General features: G+C 50.3%; 2 protein-coding genes across 2 annotated transcripts; one reads left to right on the forward strand and one right to left on the reverse strand.

Moving 5' to 3' along the window:
* The first annotated feature begins 641 nt into the window (after positions 1-641).
* Positions 642-10374, forward strand: VRK3 (VRK serine/threonine kinase 3). The gene is made up of 12 exons (XM_074158764.1): positions 642-712; positions 796-1142; positions 2419-2465; positions 4338-4404; positions 5155-5239; positions 5711-5813; positions 6177-6269; positions 6442-6574; positions 7919-8039; positions 8367-8425; positions 8896-9044; positions 9710-10374. Exons 1-11 carry the CDS (start codon positions 642-644, stop codon positions 9042-9044), a joined length of 1275 nt encoding a protein of 424 aa, XP_074014865.1. The 3' UTR covers positions 9710-10374.
* Positions 10375-11202: 828 nt separating this feature from the next.
* CCNF (cyclin F) lies at positions 11203-24347 on the reverse strand. The gene is made up of 17 exons (XM_074158237.1): positions 24335-24347; positions 21166-21320; positions 20744-20850; positions 19751-19818; positions 18978-19171; positions 18575-18628; positions 17942-18046; positions 17278-17355; positions 16721-16872; positions 15910-16074; positions 15129-15252; positions 14594-14774; positions 14005-14092; positions 13333-13432; positions 12910-13040; positions 12551-12720; positions 11203-12005 (listed from the first exon to the last, which is right to left on the reverse strand). The coding sequence occupies exons 1-17, from the start codon at positions 24345-24347 to the stop codon at positions 11542-11544; spliced, it is 2349 nt and encodes a 782-aa protein (XP_074014338.1). The 3' UTR covers positions 11203-11541.
* Between the last annotated feature and the right edge of the window lie 1133 nt (positions 24348-25480).

The following is a 25480-nucleotide window of genomic DNA, read 5'->3' on the forward strand; positions in this document are numbered from 1 at the left end:
CCCAAACCATTTTGTGATTCTGTGATTCTCTGGGACACAGCGCTGTGGGTCCCACTGCGCACCCGCCCCGTCCCCCAGCCCCACCTTCCCCACACCAACCTCCCTCTCACCCCACCAGCGGGGAGAGGCCTAGGCTCACCTGCGCCTCCTTTACGGTAACGCACGGGCGCACGCTTCAGGTTTGAAGGCATACAATGTACATATACACTGAATATATAGAGTTACTCCTCCCAGGCCTATGCGACTGATTAACTCCAGCAGTCATTAACTGCTGTGGTGTCCAGGTCGTTTTTAAGCAGCTTGTTGATGGCGTTTAAGCGAGACAGACGAACAGCCGGAGCACAGAGGGAAGCCCTCAGGAGACCCCCGAGGCGGCTCCTTCCCCCCGCTCCGACCCAGGCTCCTCAGGACGGCCTGTCCCCGACCCACCCGGGCCGGAGCCCCGTCGTGACCCCCGGTTCCCCGATGCCACCCCCTGAGGGGACGCCCTGGGGCGGGGGACGGCTCCCGCGCATGCGCCGGCGGCGGGTGGGGTGCGCGCATGCGCGGGACGGGGCGGGGGGGGGGGGGGCCCGCGACGACACACGGCCCCCGCATGCGCAGTGCGTGCGGCAGGTGGCGGGGCGGCTCCCGGCGCGGCGATGGCGGGCCGGGGGCGGCGGCGTCCGGCGGCGGAGCGGCCGGGGCCTGAGGCGGCCTGCGCCTCCCTGAGGTGGCGGTGGCGGGAGCGGGGAGGCCCGGTGGGGCGCGGCGCGGGCGGGCGGGCGCTGACGGCTGTTCCCGCTGTGCCCGCAGGGTGAGCCGGTTCTGCCCGCAGTGCGGGCGCGGCGTGGAGCCCGCCTTCCGCTTCTGCCCGGCCTGCGGCGGGAGGCTGCCCCCGCCGCCGCGGGAGGAGGAGGAGGAGGAGCACACCGAGCAGGCGGCGCCGGCCCCGCCGCGGCAGCAGGCCTGCAGCCCCGCCGCCTCCCCGCCGCCTCCCCCGCCCCGCTCCCCCGCCAGGCCCGGCGGCCGCTCGCCCCGCAAGGCGCGGGCCGGGCCGGCGGTGCCGCTGCCGGCCGAGGCGGTGCTGACGGACTGGGGCGGCCGGCAGTGGAGGCTGATCCGGCTCCTGGAGCAGGGCAGCTGCGGGCTGATGTACGAAGGTGCTGTGGGGTCCCGGGGCGGGCGGGAGCGGGCCCGGCCTGACCGGGGGGCAGAGGGGCGGGCGGGGGCCGGGCGGGGGGGGGCAGGAGCGTGTCCCCGGCGGTTTGGCCGGACGCCTCGCAAAGACCTGTTGTCCGTGCTCGGCGGCAGCTGTCGGGATGTCCCTAAGGCGCCAGGACGCGTTGGGGAGGCGATGGCACTGTGCGGGTGCCCTCCAGGGGGGCAGGCAGCGGGGCCCGGCATTCCCGCGCCGGGCATCCCAGGGGGGACGTTGGCACTGGCCTAAGAACCGTCTCTGCTCGATACTTCACGAAATGCGCATCGTCAAAGCCGACGTGCTGGAGCTCCTGTGCTGTGGGTGCTGTCGGTGACGACTAAATGTCAATTCTGGATTCTCGGCCCGTTTCGGAAGCCAAAAGAAAGCAGCTAAATCGCCTGGGCTGCTCCTCAGCTGTCTAGTGACTGCTGATCTTTCCTCTCCAGTTTAGTTGTAAACTTCCAAAGAAAAGGTTCCGATCTTATTCTCCACTGTTAACTTGGAAACACTCTTCAGGAGGAATTTTATCCATTAATAAGCTTTGCCCCACATTTATTTTTAGTTTCTTTTTAATTATGCTTTTGTATAACAAAGTCTGGGTATCCACCTATGTCTTTAAAAACATGTGATGTTAGAAAAAGGGAAAATCAATGTTCTTATTATAGTGGAAGGTGCTTTTATAGACACACCTTTTGGGTGACAAGCAGCAGATGACCTGTGTGTAGCCCTCAGAGCAGGAGAAGGGGAACTACCCCAAGACCAAGTAATGGGCGCAAATCTTTCTGGAGGAGGAAGGCCACCTGTGACTGCAACATCCACGCAGGGCGGAAGGGACTTTGGCATCCGTTACGGAGTTGACAAACTACACCGTGAGCTGGAGGGAACGCTCAACGAATGAATTTGGGGGTGCCTTTGAGATTCTACTAACGATTTGTTCTTTACATACCGCCTCCAAAGCACCCCACTACTGTAGCCATGCCTAGATGCTTCTGTGATTAAGCAGAACCGCATTCGAGGCATGTCAGGGTGCTGTGCTTCTGGAGCAAGGTACGAATTATTTTGTAGTAATCTGGGAAGATGCTGTCGCAGAGGATGCTTTCGCAACAGTGAAAAGACCGAGTGAAAGAAGCAGAGGATAAGTAAAAGCAGCTGTGCAGGCTGTGTGTAATGATGCGGCTGACACTGCAGGTACCTCTTCTCCGTGCTTCTGTAACCACGTCTGTTCCGTCCTTCCACAGCACAGGCAGCATCTGGAACCTGTCCTCAAAGCTACTCCCTCAAACTTGTGAGTTTTGATCCGTTTGGGTAAGGAATAATGCGCAGTGTGCTGTGTCCAGGGCCCAGCCCGTTTGGCCCAAGGGTGTCTGAGGAATTCGGAGAAAGCGGTCCCAGAGGCCCCTTCTAGTTTAGGAGATGGATATAATTTCCTGAGAGTGTCATGCTTGGATTTCAGAAGTTGGCTCTTCCACTAAAGGTGTGAAGAAAATAGATACGAGGATTAAAAAAGAAACACGAAAAAACCTTCATCACAGAAGGTTGCCTTCTTTGAACTACCAGGCTCAGTAATCCCCAAAACTAAGTTTGGTGGTGTGAGGTGGAGATTTTGATTCATTAATGTCAGACCTGCTTTTCTGCTGTATGGCAAGCGTGCTGAAGTCCGGAGGAACTGGAGAGGCTAGAGCTTGGTGGCTGTGCCGAGGCAGTGTGAGGAGCCAGCACTGAGAGACTCTGTAAGGCCAGAGCACGTCTTTAAATCAAACAATAATTACAGTTGGAGTTCCCAGCCAGCTTTCTAGGCACTTGCCAATAACTTGGGTTCTCCAGAAACGTGCTGTTTCCAGAAATAGCTGTTCTGCAATGGAAATTCAGTTGATTGATTTTCGGTAACTCGCAAACCAGAGCAGAAAGGCTGTTTTCTTGTCTGCTGTTGTTCTTGGGGGTCTGCGGGAAGACCAGCGATGACTGATGGCTCTGGGGGGGGACCTGGTTGGTGCTCGCTCTCCCAGACCCTTAAAAAATCCCTCTCCCTTTTGTCAGAAGAGACATTTAAGAGGACGGAGAAAGAATACAGTGTTAGCGAGAAAAGCCAGCTAACTGCCACAAAACTAGAGCCAGTAGGTAGGACACTGTAGTCCCTTCTGTACACAACACCCCCAACTCCTGTATTTCGCACCTTTGGCGTCTCTTGGCATTTTGCTTGGTGGTTTTCTGATGGCACAGCCCAGCCCTTGCGATGGCAGAGGACTGTGGAGGGGGTTGTGGCACATAAGGGCGTTGTAGCTCCTGGGTTTGGTGGCTGGGGTTGGCTCACCGGGCAAGGTGCAGAATAAAATATCCTCTGGAAGGTGGTTGGTCGTGTTGGCTGGAGCCTGCTGGTCTTCCAGCTGCCTTGGACGGTTGTGGGCAGGGCCTTTGGTATCAAACCCGCCAGGATATAAACCTGCTGCCTGCTCCCCTGCACAACAGCATCTGTCCAAGTTAGCTGGTGGTGTGCTGGGTACGTATATACATGTGTGGAGGCAAAAATATACATATTGACTGTAAACCATATGCATTTCAGGTCACTTGATAAAGCAGTAGTAAAAGGGCAGTAACAATTACTGGTTTAAAAAGATGGATTGTAAGATTTCAGCACGTTACCCAGACACTGGCATGTCACAGACACGACTTGCTTGTCTCACTTTGTGACAGCTAGAACGAAATGTTGCAGTTCTTTGTTGGGACTTGCCTGTTTGCAGAAATAACCTCCTCTGTGCCGTGGATAAGAAGGTTGCCTCTGTCTCCCTTTAAAATAACAGCCTTGGGAGTAGAGCTTGCCCCAGGTTGCCAGACGGTTGGCATTTTAGCTCACACACAGATCTAAGGGGGAGTGCTTGAAACGTCCAACGTGAGGCAGCCGCTCCCCTGTTCTCTGCTGGTGCTCAGGGTTTATGTGGTCGGTTGACGCAGTATTAAATAGCGAACCAAAAGACCCGAGCTCTGTTCTCAGCCCTGTTGCTGATCAGGTGTTTGAGTTTTTGGGGGGTGGGTTGTTGCTGGCTTTAAAATGAGTAGTGAGGGTCTTGTAGCAATCTTGCCCAAGTTTCCCTTGCTAGCAAGTGTGGAGAAGTAGTCTTCAGCACACTGAAGTAGTGCTTCTCCTTCCTCTTCCCTTTAGGATGTCAAAGATGGCAAGATCTACAATGAACAGAACTTCTTCCAGCGAGCTGCGAAGGCGGGCACAGGTTGGTGCTTATTGGAAGGGCGAGCACTCGGTCGCTTGTTGGGAAAACCACCATCCCCCTCTCACCGGTTATGTGAGTCTCTTGGAAGGCCAGGCCAGAATAAACTTATTCATGGGTTGGTTGATGCCAGAGTGCCGAGAAGTTGGGCCAAGTCTCTGTGTACCTTAGGACACCGCAGTGTTGGCAGTTTGAAGCTTTTTTTGCTTTGTCTTCATCTCGCTGGTGGCTGTTGAGCCCTGCAGCCTGACCTGTCTTGGCCCCCTCTTTCTCCTGTGCCCCTTCCACGGGCCTTTCCATCAGCTGCTGCCTGGTGTTTGCTCCAGCGACCCAAAAACCTGAGGAAGAGCAAAGCTGAGCAGAGAACGTGGGCAGGCGTTTGAGCAGCGGTGATGGAGCAATTCATGGCAAACATCCACTTCTGGCAGGACCCTAAAAATCTGCTTCTCCATCCCTCTCTCTCCCTGCATCTTGGTTTTCCCTAGCCCTGTGGCAACCACATGCCCTAGCCTGGTATTCCCAGCGTCCGTGCTGTCTTACTCTCGCTCTGCAGCGCTATGAGCATTGACATGCCGATATCCCAGCGCACTGGGCTGGCATTTTGGGGATGGAATCGGTATACGAGAGGTTTCCAGCTGTGAGCTGCTCAGGGCAGAGCAGCCTTTGGGGAAAGGGCATCCCCGACTGAGCTCCTTCGTTCTGGAGCTCCTTAGCAGCATCTGCCCCACTCTGTCCTCTTCTCTCCCCTTCTAGTGGAGAAGTGGAAGAAGTGGCATTCTGTGCCGTTCCTGGGAATCCCCAGTTGCCTTGGCTTTGGACTGCATGCTGATAGCTACAGGTGAGGTGACTGCCAAGGGCACAGCTAAGATCTTTTGTCCACAACTGCCATCTCCTTGGGCTTTCCCTCTTCTCTCCTTGCTGTCTGTTGTGCCTTTTCTCACTGTCCCCTGGGCTCCCAGCCTTATGCACTGCTTCTGTCTCATTAATTAACAAATGGTTTGCCTCTCTCATTATCCTGTTTCCTTCAGTCCTTGTGTTGCTGGTGAAGTCATCGCTTTTGCTGCTTCTGCCCCTCAGGCCAGGGGACACCTTATTGCTGCCTCTTAAGCTTAGCACTATTTATCTGCACTATGAGATCAGCCTGTCTCTCCTTTTCAAGAAGTTTTCTGTTATCAAAAGTTGAGGAAGCGTTTGCCCAGGACAACTTGGAGTTGACAGAGGGTCTAATCCAGGCGGATCGCTTGATGAGTGTCTGCTGCAGGGTTTCCAAATCGGGTATTGCTGTGTGCTAAGCCCTTGTCTCTTGTAGGTTTTTGGTGTTCTCTGACTTAGGGCGAACTCTCCAGTCCGTCCTGAACGATGGCTTGTACCTGCTGAGGGAGAAGGCAGCTTTTCAGATTGTTGTCCGGCTGGTATGTAGAGAACAAATACTCTCTAAGAGACTTTTTCAGAAAAGACCTATAACTTTCCTCCAAATCTGTTAAAGGTGCTTTAAAGCTGATCCAGGGGGTTGGCTGGGATCTTTTAAGTAGCATCTCTCGAGCCTGTTGTAAACTTGAGTACCATCTTTTGAGCAGTATCTATCACCTTGAAGGAATTTGGGGCAAGGAGAATGAGAAAAACGTGACACTTGAACATTAGAGGCTGTGAGATGATACTTCTTGTGCTCCTCCCCACGGCTGTGGGGAGCTGGGGAGGGACCAGCTTGGTGACAGGCGGGGTGCTGGAGGGGTCTGCTTGGTTCTGATCCACTCGCCTCTTCTCTTTGCTCCTAGCTAGACTGCCTGGAGTACATTCACGAAAACGAGTATGTGCATGGGGACATCACAGCTGAGAACATCTATTTGAATCCCGCAGACCTCACGCAGGTAGGGAGCAGGAGCAGCGCTGCGAGGAAAGGGCAGTGAGGGTGAGATGGGTTCCTGCTGCTGGGCAGGGGAGCGGTGGGGTCTGTGCAGCGCTCAGGCGGGGTCACAGGTTGCTCTGTACGCAGAGTTCACACCCCACACGCTCAGTCGTATGCTTCTTGACACCTTCTAGGTGACCCTGGCGGGCTATTGTTTTGCGTTCCGTTACTGCCCCGGCGGGAAGCACGTGGCCCAGCGTGAGGGCAGCAGGACCCCTCACGAAGGCACGATGGAGTTTATCAGCCTGGACAGCCACAAGGGAGCAGGTGAGTCTCTGCTTCTGACACAGCTGGGGCCATTCCTGTGGCTCCCTGAGGGCAGCTCTGTTACTGCTGCTTTCCAGGCATTCACAGGCACCTGGAAACTGGTTCCTATTTGGGCTGTTTCCTCTTGCCTCTCCCTGGTGCTGTGTCAGGACTTGCCAGGTTGCACAGCGACTGCAGCAAGAGGTGCAGGGATGTTCCTGCTCCATCTGGAGCCTTGGCTACAGCCGGGTGTGTGAGGAATAGAAAACAGGGATCTGTTCGGAGCCAGACTGGATCCCTGCCCAAAACACATCTGCAGCAGGCTCTGCTCTGACCTTGAAGCAATGAGAGCTGGAAAGGCATTAAATTAGCTGGTCCTCTCATGGCTGGGATGTAACTCTTCTCTCCCAGTGTTCAGACTGGGCAAGTCTCTCTCCAGAGAATCACAGAATGGTTTGGGTTGGAAGGGACCTTAAAGACCATCCAGTGCCACCCCCTGCCCTGGGCAGGGACACCTCCCACCACACCAGGTTGCTCCAAGCCCCCTCCAACCTGGCCTTGAAGCCCTCCGGGGATGGGGCAGCCACAGCTTCTCTGGGCAACCTGGGCCAGGCTCTCACCACCCTCACAACAAAGAAGTTCTTCCCCACATCTCATCTCCATCTCCCCTCTTTCAGTGTCAAACCTTCCCCCTCCTCCTGTGGCTCCCCTCCCTCATCCCCAGAGTCCCTCCCCAGCTTTCCTGGAGCCCCTTGAGGGACTGGAAAGGGGCTCTAAGGTCTCCCCGGAGCCTTCTCTTCTCCAGGCTGACCCCCCCCAACTCTCTCAGTCTGTCCTCCCAGCAGAGGGGCTCCAGCCCTCCCAGCATCTTTGTGGCCCTTCTCTGGACTCATTCCAACAGCTCCATGTCCTTCCTGTGCTGAGGACTCCAGAGCTGGACACAATACTCCAGGAGGGGTCTCACGAGAGCAGAGCAGAGGGGCAGAATCCTCCCCACCGCCCTGCTGGCCACACTTCTTTTGATGCAGCCCAGGATGCGGGTGGCTTTCTGGGCTGCCAGCTCACGTTGCCGACTCATGTTGAGCTGGGAGGTGATTCCTCAACTGTATGAGTTAACAGGCTTCCAGAACTATTGATACCCTAGATCTCTTCTTAACAAAGCTCTTGCATTTCTTTACTTCTGGCTCTTAGTCTTTTGAAGCTGCCTGTTTTACAGAAGGGGCACCTCAAATAGAGACTTCCAAGGTTGTGCAACGAGTGCTGGAGCCTTCCGTGCCTTTGGAGGAGAGGCACTAGCCTGGGCCTCTCTGAGATGGCTCCCAAACTCTTGTTTTTCACACATGAATATCTCTTCCTTCCCATCAGGACCATCTCGACGGAGTGACTTGGAATCACTGGGTTACTGTCTTCTGAAGTGGCTCTGTGGCTTCTTGCCTTGGTCCGATGAACTGGACAAAGTAGAAAGTGTGGTGGAGAAGAAGGAAAAGTAGGAGAAATCATCTACTCTTTTGGGAAATACTCAGCGGAAAGCAGTGAGGGAGGTTTTGTGACTGAAAAGAAATCACTCGGTCATCGTACACTGTTGGGATGTGGGTAAATCCCACGGTAAAGGCTGAGCTTGGCCAAAGGGTGTTTGATGAACCTTCATTTCTGCTCCATTCAGAATGTGGCTATCTGAATTCAGCCTTTTTTGGGTTTTTTTTTTTTTTTGCCCCTGTTGCCAAAGACAGGCTTTCTGCAAAAGCTGCCTGCAAAAGCAGGCAAAGAGGTGTCTGCTCCGTTGCCTCTCACCTGACAGCACTTATGATTTCAGGTACAAAGGGGATGTGCCATGCCTTCTCCGAGTGTGCTTCAGGCAGAGACCCATCCCAGGTATGGGCTTGCTCTCTGTGACAGTGGGGCTTGGGGAGGGAGGAGTGACTGCACCTGGAGCTAGAACCTTCTCTGTGCTGGGGCGCTAGTCCAGGGTGGCTTCCACTGGCCACGGTGACCAAGCAGCGCATGGACTGGTTGACAGGCTTCTCCTGTGAGCAAATCCCTTATTTTCTTCACAAAACAAGGAGGGCTGTTGCCCCATTTTCTGTATTCACGAGCCTTGCTGAAGAGGCGAGTGTTCCGTTGGCTTTAAAAATGCAATTATTTGGGTATTTGGGGCAAGAGGTTATTTCCCCATCCTGTCTTTGAGCTTTGCGTTAGCCTCTAGGTTTGTTTTCCTCTCTCTGGAGGTGGCTAGGGCAGGTGGCTAAGCTGTCCCCAGGGAGAGCAGTCTAGTCTGAGGCCGTTTGTCACCTTTGTAAGGACAACTGGGGCTGCTCCATGCAGTCACGGTCCTTGCTTTGCAGACGCCCTGCAGAGGTACCTGCAGCAGGTCATGGCACTGGAGTACGAGGAGAAGCCTCACTACGAGGCCCTGCGGCAGCTCTTCAAGAAACCACTGGAAAAGATGAAATCTTCAGCTTATGACCCTGTGGACATCAAAATGGTGCCCTAAGTAAGTGCTACAATGTGCTTGTCCCCCTGTGCTGCTGGGAGGGCAGGAGCAGGATGGTGCAGCTGCCCTGCTCGGGGGGTGCTGCTGGTGGCATTTGAGGTAAGAACAGAACAGGGTGGCCTGAAATCTCTCCTGGAGGGACCCAGAGGCTCCTCCCGACATGTGGAGAGAGCACTGGCCCTTCAGCAGTCCCAGAGCTACCCCAGGCCAGGCTTAGCCTGTGTTTCCTCACTTTTTTCTGGAAATCCTTGTTCTTAGAGGAATACACAGGTTAATGAAGCAAAGGCTGAACAGGCTGCAGGGGGCTGGAGGTGCTCACAAAATACAGACTGATGCAATCTTGTCCTTTTTTCTTTTTTTTTTTTTAAAGAACTGAGGTTCTGGGCTGTATCTTTTGCGTTTCCAGAGCTTGTAGCTCTGGTTTTATTGCCTGGGGCAGTAAGTGCTGCCTCTCTAGGCCTACGTGCTGTTTTATCCATGAGGCACTTCCAAGATTGAGGTTTGATAGAGACAGATCTGGCATTAGTCCAGGGCTGCATCAGCCAAGGCCACTGGATGGAGCAGCAAACCCCAGGAACATGGAGATAGCGCCCTGTCACCTGCTTTGCTTTTCCCGGGAAGGACTCGAACTGATTAACGCTCCTATTTTGTGCCTTTTCTTTCAGACCGAGAAAAACTTGCACAGGAAAAAGAGCTCAAAGCTTTCTGCACCGGGAAGCCTTTCCTGCAGATATTTAACTTTTACCTACCTGTTTTAGAACTGAGAGAGAATTTTTATAAGTGTTTTCTTTCAATTTTAATGTGACCCAATGCTGAGTTTTGAGCCACTGCTGTAACAAGTTAAATGTGATGACACTCCTGGATGGCAAGTCACTGTGAGCAGTAACTGGAGAGCTGCAGCATAGCTACTGGGAGAAGGGTGAAGTCTGGCACAGGAAAACTAAATCAGGGACTTTTTGGGGGGTTTTTGTTGTTTGGTTTTGTTTTTTTTTTCCTTTAGCTACAGCCGCAGTACATAGTTTTGTAATAAACTTTGTGGACAAGCACCGAGGCTGCTGTTAGTTGGTTATTGGCACATTCAGTGCCTTTCTGGGGCAGCTGTAGAGTTGTGATGGTGTGTTGAGCCCCATGGTCCTTCTGCAGAGTGTTCTCCAGCTGCTCCTATTAATGGAGAGAGCCTCCAGGCAGTATTGAATCATAAGAATTGGCTCAGAGCTAAACTCTGCATTTGTCCCCAAACATCCGATGACCAGTCCTCCCAGCCCCAGGCCAGTGAGATACCAGACAGTGAAGTAAGACAGGGAGCCATCTATATTAAAAAAAGTTTTATAAAAAAAGTCACTACACTGCGTGTATCTGAACTGTTGCCATCTGCCCCAGCAAGTTCTAAACAGAGTCATGGAGTCCAGTTCCAGTGTTAAATTCAGCGACATCTCCTGGAAGTCTTGTACCTTTGATTTCAATGCTCGCTGCCTGTTTGTGAAGAGAAGGCTGTTTTCCTGACGGTCACAGGCTGAAGGAGCATTAACCCAGGCTCACTCGGCTGAGGTTAAACTGTTACTGAAGCAGCACAGGTTTCATTTTTGATCAGAAAAGCATATGCTGCCCTTTGAGATTTGGGCTTTCAGTAGGACAAACTCTCTGCCCTTCTGCATTGCTGCCTGGTCTAGTGTTCAAGTGATTTGTGCTTTACTCGAGGAGACGCTAATGGAAAGAGCAAGGAAGACTGAGACAAGAAGTGGAGCCACGGGCTGGAGGTGGCGGTTCAACCCCACTGTTCCAGCAGAGACCAGCAGCTCGCAGAGATCACGACACTCTAGTACTGGGCAGTGAAGCATTAAGGCACAGAAAGAGGATTTTTCAGGCAGGGGAAACATGGCAGTTAGAGCCTGAGGCAAATGGGGTTTAAAAACCATCTGAGAGGTAGGTAAAAAAGAAGCTCAGACCTGCAGCGAGCCTTCATTTACCTCTTGATTGTATCCATTAAAAACCTTATATCAGTGCAGCAAATGGTATGTACGTGGAAGAGGGAAGCACCGGCTGAGTGAGACAGTCAGTACCTGGCCAGAAAGAAAAGGCAGCACCTCAAAAAGGTGGAAGAATTCAAGCATAGTGTTACATCCAGTAACTTGAGATCCAAAGTCAGTTCCTTTCTTTTATAGTGCCAGGCCTCACAGCAAAGCAAGGGACACGACAAGTTCCTTTCTCTCACCAAGGAGTAACTGGTGAGGTATGACAAAAATGTGCTATAAAATTTCCTATGTGGAGAAGAATCTTAATTTGCAGAGGATTAGACAATAGGGAGTACTTTAAAAAGACAGCTATCAAGGAAGAAAAGGGCCCAGAAGTGAGCTACAGAATGAGAGGACAGGCATAGGCAAGGCTGAGAGGAAGGGCTCTTTTTGGAGGTATTGACAATTATTCGCTATCATCCCTGTATGACTACAACAGAAATACTGTTTCCGGGACCCCGAGGAAAGTAAAGAGCAGGAAGAAATCAGAGGCTTAAGAAGCCCAAGTTTACCCTTTCTTCACTGTGTTCTGCCACGTTTTTTCGCTTGACTTGCCTTCTGTCACACTTGCCCTCACCGGGCCCAGCACAGACCGACTGTAAACATGATTCCAGGTACTGGGGCGGGCAGGACCCCACGTTCACGGTGCTGCCCGGAGACAGCACTGAGGTAGGTTTGAGAGGTTCTCCGAGGCCGCCTTCTACAGAAGATGTAGGACTGGCGCTGTTGACGGAAGAGTAGCCTGAGCTCCCTTCCAGGTTAGGATTTTTTGGGGTGAGATATGCTGAGAGGCTGCGAGCGTCATCCAGTGGCTTGGCCTCCCTGGGTGATGCCGCCTGCCCAGCCCACCCCACCGCCGGGTTGTCTTCATCGCTGGAGTCCTGGCAGCAGTGCTCCGCTGGATCCACATAGACCACCGTCACGTCCAGGATTCCACTGGGACCCGTCACTGCCCGACGAGCAAAGAAATAGGTTAGTTCTCATTTGGGCAACACCAAGCAGAAAAAAAAAACCCCAAGAGTGTAAACCTGATGTCTCCTTACACATGGAGGGGAGGGTAGAGCACTAAGTTCACCCTCATTTAAAACGGTAACTTTTCCCTGCTCTCGACTGTTTGGATACTACTAAATCCTGTTTAAAAAATGAACAGCCAGTCCCAGAGTCAGCAAAACAGATAATACAGCATTTCTAGCACACTGGGCCATTCACCGTGTTTGGTGGACTGTCAGCAGTAGCTGAAAACAGTCTCACTCCGAAACACTAAGCAGCTACAACACCCTTCATCGTCTTCTGAAGCAGTGTAAAGAGAACAGATATATACCTCTAAAACAGTTTAACAATTACAACCATTGGGGAAGGGGGAGAATTTTCCCAACTGGTCTTCAGCTGGAAGTACAGGCTTCTGTTGCATGAGAAACAGTTTTAAGCAAAGATGAAAAGACAGTGGTTTTTTTTTTTCTCATCTGCATTTTCTAAGGAGAATAAAACCCTCACCATCTCCATCTCTTTCGCCTTCACTTTCTTGATCACCTTCATAACCAGAGCAGGAATCTAGACTCCAGTCTAGGAAGTTATCTAGAAGACTTTCCTCCTGGGTGGAAAGCTCTGCTGTGGGTGTAGTCACAAAGCTGCCTCTGTCGTCCTGAATGCTGTCTTCCCTCCTCCTGTAGAAAGAAAACCCAGAAGTCACACATTAAAAGCTAGGTCTGCCTTTGCAGCTCTTCTAATACATATGTCAATTAAGATGATCGCAGAAAAATTTATCATGTTTAAGAATGGAACCTCAGGGTACCAGAGAGGAGGAAAGGCTCATGCCGATCCTCAGAGACATTTACAGCATGAGTTATACTCGCCTTTTCGTTCTCTTTCCAGAGGGAGAGCTAAGGAAAGTCTGGATTTCCACCACGTTCGTGTGCAAGGGACTGGGCTCTGGGTCCTCCTGTTTCACACCCAACAACGAACAGAGCTGGCTGTAACTCATCATCTAAAAAAACCCAAAAAAGCCAGTGAGACTTAGACCACACAAGCTCCTCTGCCAGGAGGCTGTTTCTCTTCATTTTCTCGGAGAAACCCATCCCGGCGAGTTCCTCCCACATGTACTCAACTCAAGCAATTATAGTCCCCACAGATCAAGTTTAAAGCCACCCCTTTAATTAGATACCCTCTGCTAAAGTTAGAGCCCACTTCCCGTGGCTTGAAGTTTGCTGCATCCTGCCACGTGGTGGCTTTTCTCTGGGTGTCAAACACCAGGAAATGAAGACAAAGAGTTCACCCACCTTTTCTTTGCCTATTTCTTCATAACGCTCATCTTCAAATCGTTGTTTCACTGCAGTTAAGGACACCTGCCTGTAATCCTTCGGGACATCATCATGGAAACTGGAAAAAAAGATTAAAGTCCTAATCTTAGAACTGATTATATGAAACAACGTTAACAAAACCTGCCAGTTTAAGTACTTTCCCTCTGTCCATCTCAGCTCCGTGCTAAGGAAGTTGGTGTTTCCTCAGAGCTGCCAAACAGCCAGGACACTCGGTTTCTAAGCATACGAGCATTTAACTCCTTTTCTGTTCCTTAAGGTAAACAAGATATTTGCCTTGTACTCCTTAAAAAAAAAAAAAAAACATAGGCTACTCTTGGTACTGGAACTCCTTCTGAAGCTCACCAATAAGCCAGTTGGAGTCTTCTGAAAATAGTGCTTTTTAGCAAGCTGAAACTTGTTAAGCCTTGAGGAACATCACATTTTCTGTAGCCCAGGGCCAGTACCAGTTGTGAGAAACAGAACTGCCGTCCCTGAACTGGCCCCAGACCTCAGGGCTTTGTGGTGGGGGGAGGAAGTTTCCCAAAGCCACCTCCTTCCTTGGGAAGGGCTGACTGTGTAGATGCAGCACATCTGCAAGAGCTGGAATCCAAGTACTCATGTGCCCTCCCAAAAGAGTTCCAAAATCATTACCACTTTTGGTGGAGGCTTAGCACACAGGGCAGCAGGTCTTCAAGAGAGAAACCGGTGCACTCAGACAGCTGGCTAGTCCAGGGGTGTGCTGCAGGAGGGAATACATATCAACAATTCATGAAGCTTGGCAGTTCTGTAATCACACAGATTTTATTTTTATATTGGATAAATCACAGAATAGTTTAGGTTGGAAGGGACCTTTAGAGGTCACCTAGTCCTCCCCCCCTGCAGTGAGCATGATCTTTACGAGCTTATGCCTGCACACAGTTCATTCAAGTTCACAATCAGCTTCAAGGACAGGTTTACCTGCCAAACTGAAGTTATACCTAAGTACAGAGATGTTCAGTCTCACTTAAACACAGAGCTTGCCCAGTCTGATGCTAACGCTCTTGTTCATCGTAGCTATTAAGAGGTAAAAGAGACTGAATTCAAATCTGCCTGTCCTCCTCCCCGCCCCCTCACCCAGCCAAGTGACAGGGTCATCTTGCCTAAAGACAAAATAACACCAAAAAAAAAAAACCTCCAAAGTCTCCCTAAAAAGACAAAGCAGCCTGTCATACCGTGCTGCAGGTAGGGCAGGGTTCCTTACCTTGCCTGTGCAGTATCCTGGCCAGCAGCAGTGCTGCAGCCGCCAGCTGAGCCGGGGAATACACACAGAGGCTGGTGTTGAGGAGGGACAGTTCACAAATGAAACTGTAAAGGTGAAGGGTCCTTCTCTCCAGGGAGACCACGTTTGACAGTACTTCTTTGTAGTCCACAATGGTCGGTATCTAGCGCATAAAGGAGAGCAGAAGTTGGCAACAGGAGACGAGAACCAAGTATTTAGAACAGTTGTTTCCAGATGCTGTTTTCTTTACATTAAGGTTTGGGTTTTTTTAACTATTACGCCGACATTGAAATATTCTCCAGTGAAAGAATAAATGGCCTCTTAAAACCCAAGTTTTTATCTCCACAGAAAGGCAGAGGGTTTTGTATCTGCATGCTTTGATACGTGCATGGTCTCCTCAGCTGAGAACACTCGCATAAAACCCCAACATCTTAGATAAGGTGAAGTGCTAATTACAAGAGCCTGACTTCAGCAGCAGCCCAAAGGGTGAAATATTCCACCCACTTTCCAAACTCACCCTTATCTTTCCTTCTAGGGCAGAAATGATTTCGCCCATCATTCTAACCAAGTCTTCATATTTGTACGTGTTGTCTGTTAGCCACACAGCTTCCCGTATCGTCAAGATCTCTTTACTGATGAAACTGCAACATTAAATATTAACAGTTAGGCCCAGAAGAAAGGGAATTTGTGCACCTGTGCACTAACGTTTTTGTGGCGGATAAATGCACCCAAGATGACCAAATTGTTAAACAACTTTAAAAGGTACTTTCCCAGGCCCAGAGCAGGAAAGAACAAACAACTGCTCTTCATTTATTTCATCTTTAAGCTGGAACCACCTACTGGAACATTCCTAGTTCCTCGTTTATGAGAGCTCTCTCCTAGGTTAACATGCAAGGTATTAAGGAAATTAACACAGAAGAGTAATTTTCTACCACACCATGTGGTTCATCTGAGCATAACAGATGAAACTAGGTAACAACACCACTGCAGTTGTTCCTTACAGGGTTACTTGTGCTGATGGCGTGAAAGATTTCAGTTGCTGATGCATTTAGACCAATCCACCAGTATGGAGTTTTTTTTCATATTTATAAACATGTTCAAAGAATTACATTTTGTGTCTCATTTATAGAGATTGTGTTTGTACGTGAACACAGGTCCAGCCACAGTCCATGTAGAGGGAAGCCAAAGATTCTTTCCAGTATTATTATTAGCAAGGGTGGAAAAAAAACCCCTTGAGCTGCAGAAATTCATTTAGATGATCACAATAAGCACCTCCAGTCACCAGTCAGAACCCCTACCGTGTGCAAATGACCATGCAGGCTATTCCCAAAAGCTGGAGGCGAGCCCGAGGTACAGGTCTCAGCTTCAAATAACGATCCACGCATCCCACTGTCATGTGAAGGCACAGGCTGGAAAAGTCTTTCATGGTAGCCACTTCTACCAGCCAATCGATCAGGATGTACCTACACAGGAACGAGAGACACACAGTCCATGCAGTTAGAAGCCACTCAAACCCGTGCTGAACACTCTCCCCACGCCCAGTCACCCAGTCCCTTCTCCACTCAGGAATTCCAAGCCAAGAAGTTTTACCAAAAGAATTTTCAGAAAAATGACATGTTGCGCTGAGAGAAGGATTTGCAACCAGAGGCCTGTTATCCTCCAAGGGGCCAATGGTTTTCTTGAGTTGTCTCTGAAATGGAATTAGAAACTATCCTATAATGGGCAGTTGCATAAGGAAAGGGTAGGGCATATCAATTAGGAGGCTAAAGGCCACCTGAGATAACCAGAGAGCAGCTATAGCTCCACCAAATCAAACGGGGTTCTAGTTCTTGAAGAACTTGTTAGTTCTTGACAGATACAAGAACTTACAGTCCAGAGAAAACCTCACTCAGCTCATTACAGTTATTCATTGGGGCTTGAAATATGGGCCCTAATATTTCCTCTTTGCAAAGTGTCATGCGTTTCTCTCATTGTACATATCACAAGAGTAAAGCAAAAGATTCCATCCCCCAACAGACCTCATTCTAGATTTGTTTCCCTCTACATCTGCAGAGGGGAACAGGCAATGGTTTCTGCCGCGTGGCCTGACTCCTGGCTCTGAGTTTTTACCTCATTGTTTCATTCATTCCTTTCTGCACAGTGAAGATACTGTGCTTGCTGACAGGAAGGGAAGCTTGAAAGATTTGAGACACCACTTCACTGGAAGATTTAGCTTCTAATCCTAGTTGGTTTCCATTCCCACAAGCTTTGGCTAAAGCTATCTGTAGTAGAGAGAACACGAAAGAAAGTTGGTTTGGGGTTTTTTTGCCAAATGCAAACTAAAGCAGTACAGGACGGTCCTGTAATTTTCCTGCTGAGAACAGAGACTGAACAGGACAAACTACTTGAAAGGTAATAGAATTGGTAGTTCTAAGTTTGGCTTAAATGTTGGATGCACACATTATTTGGGGGTAGGCTTTTAAGTCCATCAAAAGATGGATCTCAGACTGTACCACAGACATGCAGTATTTTCCAAGAGGGGAATCTGCAGAGTAAATACACACATGAATATATAGATATTATTGAGCAATTTTGACCCTGCTTCTAAAAGAGAGAAGTTGAAGCCTAAAGTGACAGCATAGGAAAGACGGAATGAAAACAGTTTTCCTGGGAAAAGTTAGTCTTACCTGTGCTTCCCAGCAGCCCTTCGCTGCATAGTCCCGTAACGTCCTGAGACTTTGGAGGTATCTGCCAGGGTCTGACATCTACAGAGAGGAACGTAAAAAGATTTCAAAAATCATTACCTTTACACAACGAACAGAAGGATTGTAGCACTAATATCCAGAAAAAAACCCCACTCCCTGGGGGTACATCTATTATTTCGGCAACCAGGCTGTTTCTCATCATGACGACAACGTTGTTTTTAAGAAACTCTCTGCAGTTCTTGCCCAGTGTCTCACAGGAAATGAGATGGGTCACTGGGGATTCCAGCACGAGAGCTTTGGCAGATTTATTATTGACAATGCGGGAACAGGAGGGGGGGCACTGCCTCAGGGAGCCACACGATTACCAGCCAGCGGTGCCTATGCCTTTAAGGGTTAGTATAAGGGAAATTCTGCTTGCACCTCGGCTACAACTGCTGGTGGACTCATTTACCTTAAACACCAAGGCAGACACCAAAGCTCATTTGAGAGAGTTCTCTCCTTGTTTATGAAGAAAGAGGAACAGCAATTCCTCCTGAATTCCTCCTGTATCTGAGGAATAGCAATTTTGTTCTATGTTCCTTGCACATAACAGAGGTCCACAAGTTACAGTGAAAAAGTTGTTTTGAGACAAAACCATACTACTTACAGCAGCCTTTCTGTTACTTTCCCAAAGGAGGTAGGAGCTGTTTAAACAACCCTGCTTTGAAGATTCTTCAAACATTTCAAGGGATTCTTTTCTTTTCTCTTCATCCTAAGGACAAAAGGCATGATGGTATTTTTGCCATCCAACGAATTGGGTGCCAGATGCCAACACCAGAGCAGCTGCCCAACAGCACTCTGCTGAAAGCTGCAGAGCAGAACCAACCAGTTGGGAGTCCCCTTCAGACCACGAGGGGGGCTCCCACGTCCACGCAGTGCTGTCATTTGAAGATCCAGGCTCAGGAAGCAGTTACGGGTTTTCCTCAGCCAGACAAAAGCTTTTTGGCTTGCTTGCCACTGAGGGATTTATGCCTAGATGGCTTTTCCTTTGAGACCCGAGCACACTGCAAGCCCATGATCAAGCCCAAATTAATTTCACCATTCATAAAATTCAATAAACTAAGTTGATAATGTTCTTTTAAACAACCAGTAAATTAAACTAATGAGAACAGAAATTCCTAGGCCACTTGAGGAATATAAGAGCATTTGGCTGATATTTTTTTTTTTTTAAATCAAAGTAAACAGCATTAGCATCACCAAAAAAAGTACCCAAACGCATGAAATCAGAAACACTGCTCACCTCAAAGAGACTCAAGACCTTAGCCAAGCAATGGAGAATAGATCCTTTTTGAGCCTGAAGAAAACATTAAGATAAAGCAGTTAAAGATAAACAAAGAATAACAGCAATTTTTGCTGGTAATTCCAGCCTACAGTTTTGTTTGCCTTTCAATCATTCCTCCTCCTTATTTTTTTCAATTTTTTGTTATCTTGGAGACTGAATCTCTCAGAAGAGACAGTACAGGCCTCCGGCACTCATGATATATCAAGTGTGGTCTGGCAATAAATTTATTAAAATGATCGATCCACAGTCATTTAAGCAACGAGAGCACAGGAGCTCCTTGGGGAAACAGAAGTGGTTTTACCAATAGATCTAGATGCAGCTACTAACCCACGTTAAAGTCAAGGGCGGAAAGAAATCTTACTTTCTCCAGCTGACACTCTGCTTTGAGACTCTCATAGACCACAGCTTTACAACAGCTTCCACTCAAGGACCAGGGAGGACGGATAAAAAGCCAGATAAATGGGGCTGCGCACACATTCAAACGCTCTGCCAGACTGAAGAAATGAGATGCCTTTAATCCATTCACTTCTGCACGACCCTCGTCGGAGATGGACACTGAAAAAAGAAAAAAAGCAAGAAATTATTTAGAGTTTATTCAAAACGTGTGCTTGGAGTTGAGTCAGGCCATGACAAACAACAGGATACAATCAGGAAAAGAATGAACAGTGTATTTCCTTTAGAGCTTTAAAAATCATAGAAATGGCAAAAAAACCTTAAGTAGATTTTTTTGGAGTAGTAAGAAAAACATCTTACTACAATCAGTCTTTATGAATGTATAAGTACCCTCTGCAAGGAGGCTCCTCCTGGCAATTGTCAGTCCCTTTGATTACATTTATCACACTAGGTAAGTAGCCAAGTTCGATCAGAACTATACTATCCTTTAACACCCAGCAGTTTAGTGGCCAGCGCTTCAGCTGCGCTGAAAGGTAAAACTGAAGAGACATGATAATAAATGAGCCCTGAGCACACACCGAAGGCAGCAAAGCTGGCTCTGCACTTTGAGCTCTGCAAGCAGCCAGTAAAAGGGACAACTTTATGATAAGACAATTGGCTTGATCTGTATCTACAAATAAGCCTCATCTCCATTTCCTTCCCACCTGCCTCCGAGACCCAAGCACAAGGTTCCACACTTACAGCCTTCATTGTACAGGTAGGCAATGCCCAGCTTCACCGCAGCCTCAAAGTTACCCCTTTCAGCAGCCCTGAAACAGAGAAGACACTCCAGGTTGAAATCAGTTGGTGCTTCCAGGCCCACATCCTCAAACGAGCCACTTTGAAGGCCAGGCTGTGAATTTGGTGGTCACCAACCAAAAATGATTATGAGGTTTCACATCAGAAGTTAAACATAAGTTGTGCTGAGGGTTTTCTTGCTGCAACACCCTTTCATCTGCCAATGTCTAGGGTAATTTTGATAATTCATTGGAAACGTTTCTCATTCCCATGCAACATCCAACACCCGAATGTAATAACATGTTTTGGTTCTTGTACCCTCAAGGATGGGCATCAAGCCCTTGTGCTCCTCCCTTCCAAACTGATGTGTGCACGGTAGTCTTCTTCAGAAAGAAGATAATACACACATCAAACTCAGAAGCAAAACTTATCATGACCTTTCAACTTACAGATCTCCTTCAAATCAGACAGACAAAAAGATGCTCTCTGTCCTTTTTAAGAAGATTTATCATCACCCTTTCAAACTTCACTCGTTTTAGTACTGAAACTGGGGTATATGGGAGTGATGAGAGCCTGGCCCAGGTTGCCCAGAGAAGCTGTGGCTGCCCCATCCCTGGAGGGGTTCAAGGCCAGGTTGGAGGGGGCTTGGAGCAACCTGGTCTGGTGGGAGGTGTCCCTGCCCAGGACAGGGGGTGGCACTGGATGGTCTTTAAGGTCCCTTCCAACCCAAACCGTTCTATATTTTTAAGATATGCAATGAGCCCTGCCCCGGTTAAAGACACAGCAGTTATAAGCTGCAGCTTAGACACAAAACCAACAATTCTTCATCACCCTAAGCAAAGGCTTCTACAAAAAGGGAAAGTCAGGTTGCCCACTGTGAGGACTGATTAGAATTGCGTATCTACCTTCAAACACCCTCTTCTACAATGTCAGACAAATTTGATCCTTAAAGCTTACCTTTCAAACATCTTCAGATTGTTCGGGGAAGGCCATATTTCTTGGAAACTTGCACATGCCCAAACACTTGCGTGATTATCCACAAGGTATTTAAGATGCGAGTGCACCTGCCGGGGGGAGAGCATAAAATAATAAATACAAAAATAAAGGGACCAACAGAAATATAGTTCTTTGCAGTCTAATTTGAGATAGGAAACCAGGTAATTTGTTCAGCCACTGTGATCTAGCAGGACAATTCCCACCGAAAATTTATACAGAGCACTCAAATACTACCGGGATAGCAAAAAGCTAATTAATTACTGCATGTATTCTTTAGTTTTCTTCAGGCCTGCTCTGAAAAGGCTCTGACCTCTGTGTGCAGCCCTAGCTCCCCACGGCGGAGCTGAGCCCCGGCACAGAAGAGGGGAAGCAGTAGCACTCACGGCTCTGACGGAGAGGATGTCCTCAGCAGGAAGGCCTTTCAGCACATGAAAAAGAACGTCCTCAGGCAGACTTAATAGCGTCAAAACTCGTGGCCGTTTTCTTATCCTTCGCTTTGAAGGGAAAGAAAAACACCTGGAACACCTACAGTGAATCACTGGAAAACAAAAGCACGGGGCACCTTGGTTAGCGATGGATCAGGAGGAGGAAAAAAGGCACTAGAGAGCGTCCACAAGCATAAACATGTCTTTAATTGAGTACCTGTTTACTGCGGCATAGGACACTTCTCAAAACGTATTAATCATAGAGATTTAGCATGTGTCACATAATGCTGTAAGACTAAGCCACAAAGCAGTGACTCATTCAATTTAGTCAATTAAGCTAGGAGGCTCAGAAGCGATGGCTCATGCTCAAGTCTTCCTCATGGAGGAGAACCCCTCCGTGCCCTCACACCATCATCTGACTGCGTTTAGTCAAACTGTCACTACAACTACATTTACCACCCCTGTGCCCCAACTTTTTCTTCTCAGTTGACAGCAGTCCTTGGAACACGACCAGGGAGATGAGGAAGTTAAGACCCACCAAACCAAAACCCCATCTTTCCCAGCAGCGAGCTGCTGCCATGGGTGGTTGTGGAAGACCCCTAAGGGCCAGGGATCCCTTTTTTGAAGTCTCAGCATTCATAGACTAAGGCATCACCTACTTCTTCTGTTCCTCATTAAGACAGATTTTTCCTTCTCAGAGAAGCTGTGGCTGCCCCATCCCTGGAGGGGTTCAAGGCCAGGTTGGAGGGGGCTTGGAGCAACCTGGTCTGGTGGGAGGTGTCCCTGCCCAGGGCAGGGGGTTGGAACTCAGTGATCTTTATGGTCCCTTCCAACCCAAACCATTCTATGATTTGCCAAGAGAGGAAAACGATCCAAGAGATGGGGCAAAACCAAGAAGAGCACCTAAAAACTGATCCATGGTAGAAAACCCGATCCCTTTTCCAGCCCCTGGGGACAGCGCAGCATTTGGGCTGCCACCAAGAGCCCGGCCCCCAACGCCCACAGCAGTCTGACTAACAAACAGCAAAAACTCAAACCACTGAAAGGTGCTAGGAGGAGAAAAAAAAAAAAGCAGCACATTCTCCACCTCCAGCCCGCAAGTGGCAGCGAAGGGTCAACCTCACAGAGCGATGCTTGGGTGTAGGAGGACCCGCATCAATCCCGGCTTGTGCTGTAGCTCTCAGAGCCACCCAGAGATGCCAACACTGCTCATCTCCACACCAGCCCCTCGCAGCTCCCGGGAACAGGCCGTACAAGCAACAGAGGCCCATTTCTGAGCAAGGAAAAGGCTGCACGTTTTCTTTGCAGACAAGAGGGCTAAAAAAGAAAAAATAATTTCTGAAGTGAAAGCTTGAGTCCCACAAATTAAAGGGCCACGTAAGGGCCTTTGCCTTTATTATAGAACATTTCTTGGTTGTATTTCTCAAATCTGGTTTAAATCTTATGCAAAGGGATTGTACCTGGGGAATTTATTTACTGACTTTTTTATTTAAAAGTTTGATGAAAGGCTATAGACTCCTCTAGAGAGCCCAATACCGCGTAACACGCATGTGCTGGCATTGCTTATACCCTGTTTTCACTGGTTAATTTCTAGCTTGAAGATTTTTTTTTATCTTAAAAGCCAAAGCAGTAGTATAATACATATACCAAACCACCACACATTACCTATGAAGTAAACCAAGTGAGAGTAGTCTCACTACATCATGCGGTCAAAGGCATAAGCTTAGAGAATGACGCAGCTCAAGTGTGGGGTTTTTTTGGTTGGTTTTTTTTTTGTTTGTTTGTTTTTTTTTTTTTGTTTTTTTACAATGAAAGTAGAAGGTGGCTGAAAAGTCAAGGTGAAGACAGCGAATATGAATGAAGCAAATATTTTTCTCCGTGAATATTTTTGCTCTTCTACTTTAGGTGCTTACCATCTGGTTATAACCCAACATATGGAAAACCTCATGATCTTATACTAATCTCCAGCTCTTCACACACAACTTCAGCGAGAGACTGGCGAGGTAACGCATTGCGTTTCTTGTTGAGGAGATAAGAGCAACAGCTCTTTCCAGCTGCAGTGAATAGAAGAAATGTACGGACTGGCCAGTTACACCCTCCCCTTTCCGAGCACGCCAGCCCCCAAACTGGGAAGTCTCCAGACTTACAGACTGCAGACCCAATGCCAAATTTACAGGCAATTTGGTTCAAAACGAAGCTGCTGCACCAGACTCAATTACTCAATGCAGATTTTTCCATTTGCAAAGGGAAGGTTGTCTGGGTTTTCAGCAGGGTCTGCAGATTCCTTAGGGGTCCACAAGCCATGGCATCCAGCATCTCACCAGCGGCACGTACCTTACCTGCTACCTGTCTTTGATTAAAAAAAGCTATCCCCATGAAAATAAAAAACTTTTTGAAGCGTGCAAGGCAGAACACTGCTATCCTTCACATCCTCTTCCACTTTCTGGAGTAACCTTCAGCAGTGCTATTGCCATGAAAAAGAAATGGACTTCCACCCTGCTATGCCCATTAAGCCTGTACGGATATGGGAATGGCCGGGGAGTACGTGGGCAGTCCCGGGGAGCCAAAATTCGATTTCAAAAGACAGGAAGCCGCACAAGGAGATCTTCAATGCGACGCTTCACAAACCCAGCGTGGTTTCGGCGGGGAGAGACCCCTGGAGCCCACCCGGCCCACGGAGGGGGCCGGCGACAGCGAGCTGCCTGGGACCACCCCGGCTGGGGCTGGGGCCCGCTGGGGACGGGGACTCCGCGCCCGCCCTGGGCAGCCCGTGCCGCCCTTAGAGTAAAAACCGCTTTTTCCTCCCTTGGAGCGGGACAGCCCACCTCCCCGTGCCCGCGGCGGGAGGCCCCCGGAGGCCGCAACCCCGCCGGGCCCTATCCCGCCCTCCGCACCGCCCCCCGCCGCCGTTTGAATTTCGGCGGGCCCCGCCGAGCCGCCGCCGGCCCCCACAGCCGTTGCCGTCCCTGGCGGCCCCTCAGGCCCCGCTCCCCCGTGGCGCGGCCCGCCCCCCCCCCCCCCGAGCCCCTTCACAGCCCCCTCAGCAGGGGCCCGGCGCGGGGAGAGACCGCCTCAGAGGCGATGCGGAGGGAGGGAGCGGCATCCCCGCGGGCCGGCCGGCACTCACCGCCTGCCTTCATCGCGGCGCGTCCCCGGGGAGCGAGCGGATGGCACCGGCCGCCGCGCCCAGACCGGCACCGACTGAGGGGTCGCCGGGAGGCGGGGCCGAACCGGCCGGCGGCAGGGCGGGGCTTCCCGCGGGAGGACACGCCCCTCACCCGCAGCCACCCCCCCCTCGCCGCTCACGGAGGGTCAGGGAAGGAGGAGGTGGCGAGCTCCGCCCAGGCCACGCCCCCCGAGGCACCTCCTCCCGCTCGCCATTGGCCTAGCTCTCCTGAGCGACGCCTACCGGCCGCGCGCACTTTTTTTTTAAACACAGCAGCCTCGGCGATTGGCCGGAAGGGTCGAGAAGAGGCGGGACGCGCCCCTCCCCGCCGGCCGTGATTGGGCGGCGAGGATGCGAATTCGAATCGGGGCAGTTGGCGGGTCGAGCGCCTGGCGGGCACGGCGGCTGCGGCGCATGCGTACGGGACGAGTCCCATCCCCCGGTGTGGGGGCGTTGCCATGGCAACCGCCGGCCGTTCCCCTCCAGGCTGCGGCCATGTTGCCGTGTCAGGGCCCAGCGCGGCGGTGGGAGCCTGTGGCCAGGGCTTTGCGGTGGTCTAGGCTCCACCGTGGCCTCTGATTCCTGGGGGTGTTGGTGGACAGCCGGCTGAACATGAGCCAGCAGTGTGCCCAGGTGGCCAAGAAGGCCAACAGCATCCTGGCCTGTATCAGGAACAGCGTGGCGAGTAGGACTCAGGAGGTGATCGTCCCCCTGTACTCGGCACTGGTGAGGCCCCACCTCGAGTGCTGTGTCCAGTTTTGGGCCCCTCACCACAAAAAAGACATCGAGGTGCTGGAGCGGGTCCAGAGAAGAGCAACAAGGCTGGTGAGGGGTCTGGAGCACAAGTCTTATGAGGAGAGGCTGTGGGAACTAGGGTTATTCAGCCTGGAGAAGAGGAGGCTGAGGGGAGACCTTATTGCTCTCTACAACTCCCTGAAAGGAGGGTGTAGAGAGGCGGGGGTCGGTCTCTTCTCCCAAGTCACGGGCGACAGGACTAGAGGAAACGGCCTCAAGTTGCGCCAGGGGAGGTTCAGGGTGGATATTAGGAAAAATTTTTTCACTGAAAGGGTTATCAGACATTGGAATGGGCTGCCCAGGGAGGTGGTT

Source organism: Numenius arquata, chromosome 14, assembly GCF_964106895.1.
Source record: "Numenius arquata chromosome 14, bNumArq3.hap1.1, whole genome shotgun sequence".
NCBI lineage: Eukaryota > Metazoa > Chordata > Aves > Charadriiformes > Scolopacidae > Numenius > Numenius arquata.

Excerpts from the sequence above, each read along its gene's own strand:
- VRK3 (XM_074158764.1), top strand. The coding sequence starts at position 642 with ATGGCGGGCCGGGGGCGGCGGCGTCCGGCGGCGGAGCGGCCGGGGCCT. Across the intron at positions 2,466-4,337 it reads AAAGCTACTCCCTCAAACTT|GATGTCAAAGATGGCAAGAT; the intron begins GTGAGTTTTGAT and ends TCTTCCCTTTAG. Across the intron at positions 5,814-6,176 it reads TTCAGATTGTTGTCCGGCTG|CTAGACTGCCTGGAGTACAT; the intron begins GTATGTAGAGAA and ends CTTTGCTCCTAG.
- CCNF (XM_074158237.1), bottom strand. Across the intron at positions 16,075-16,720 it reads GGAATGAATGAAACAATGAG|GTACATCCTGATCGATTGGC; the intron begins GTAAAAACTCAG and ends GTTCCTGTGTAG. Across the intron at positions 13,041-13,332 it reads AAGAAATAGGCAAAGAAAAG|ATGATGAGTTACAGCCAGCT; the intron begins GTGGGTGAACTC and ends GGGTTTTTTTAG.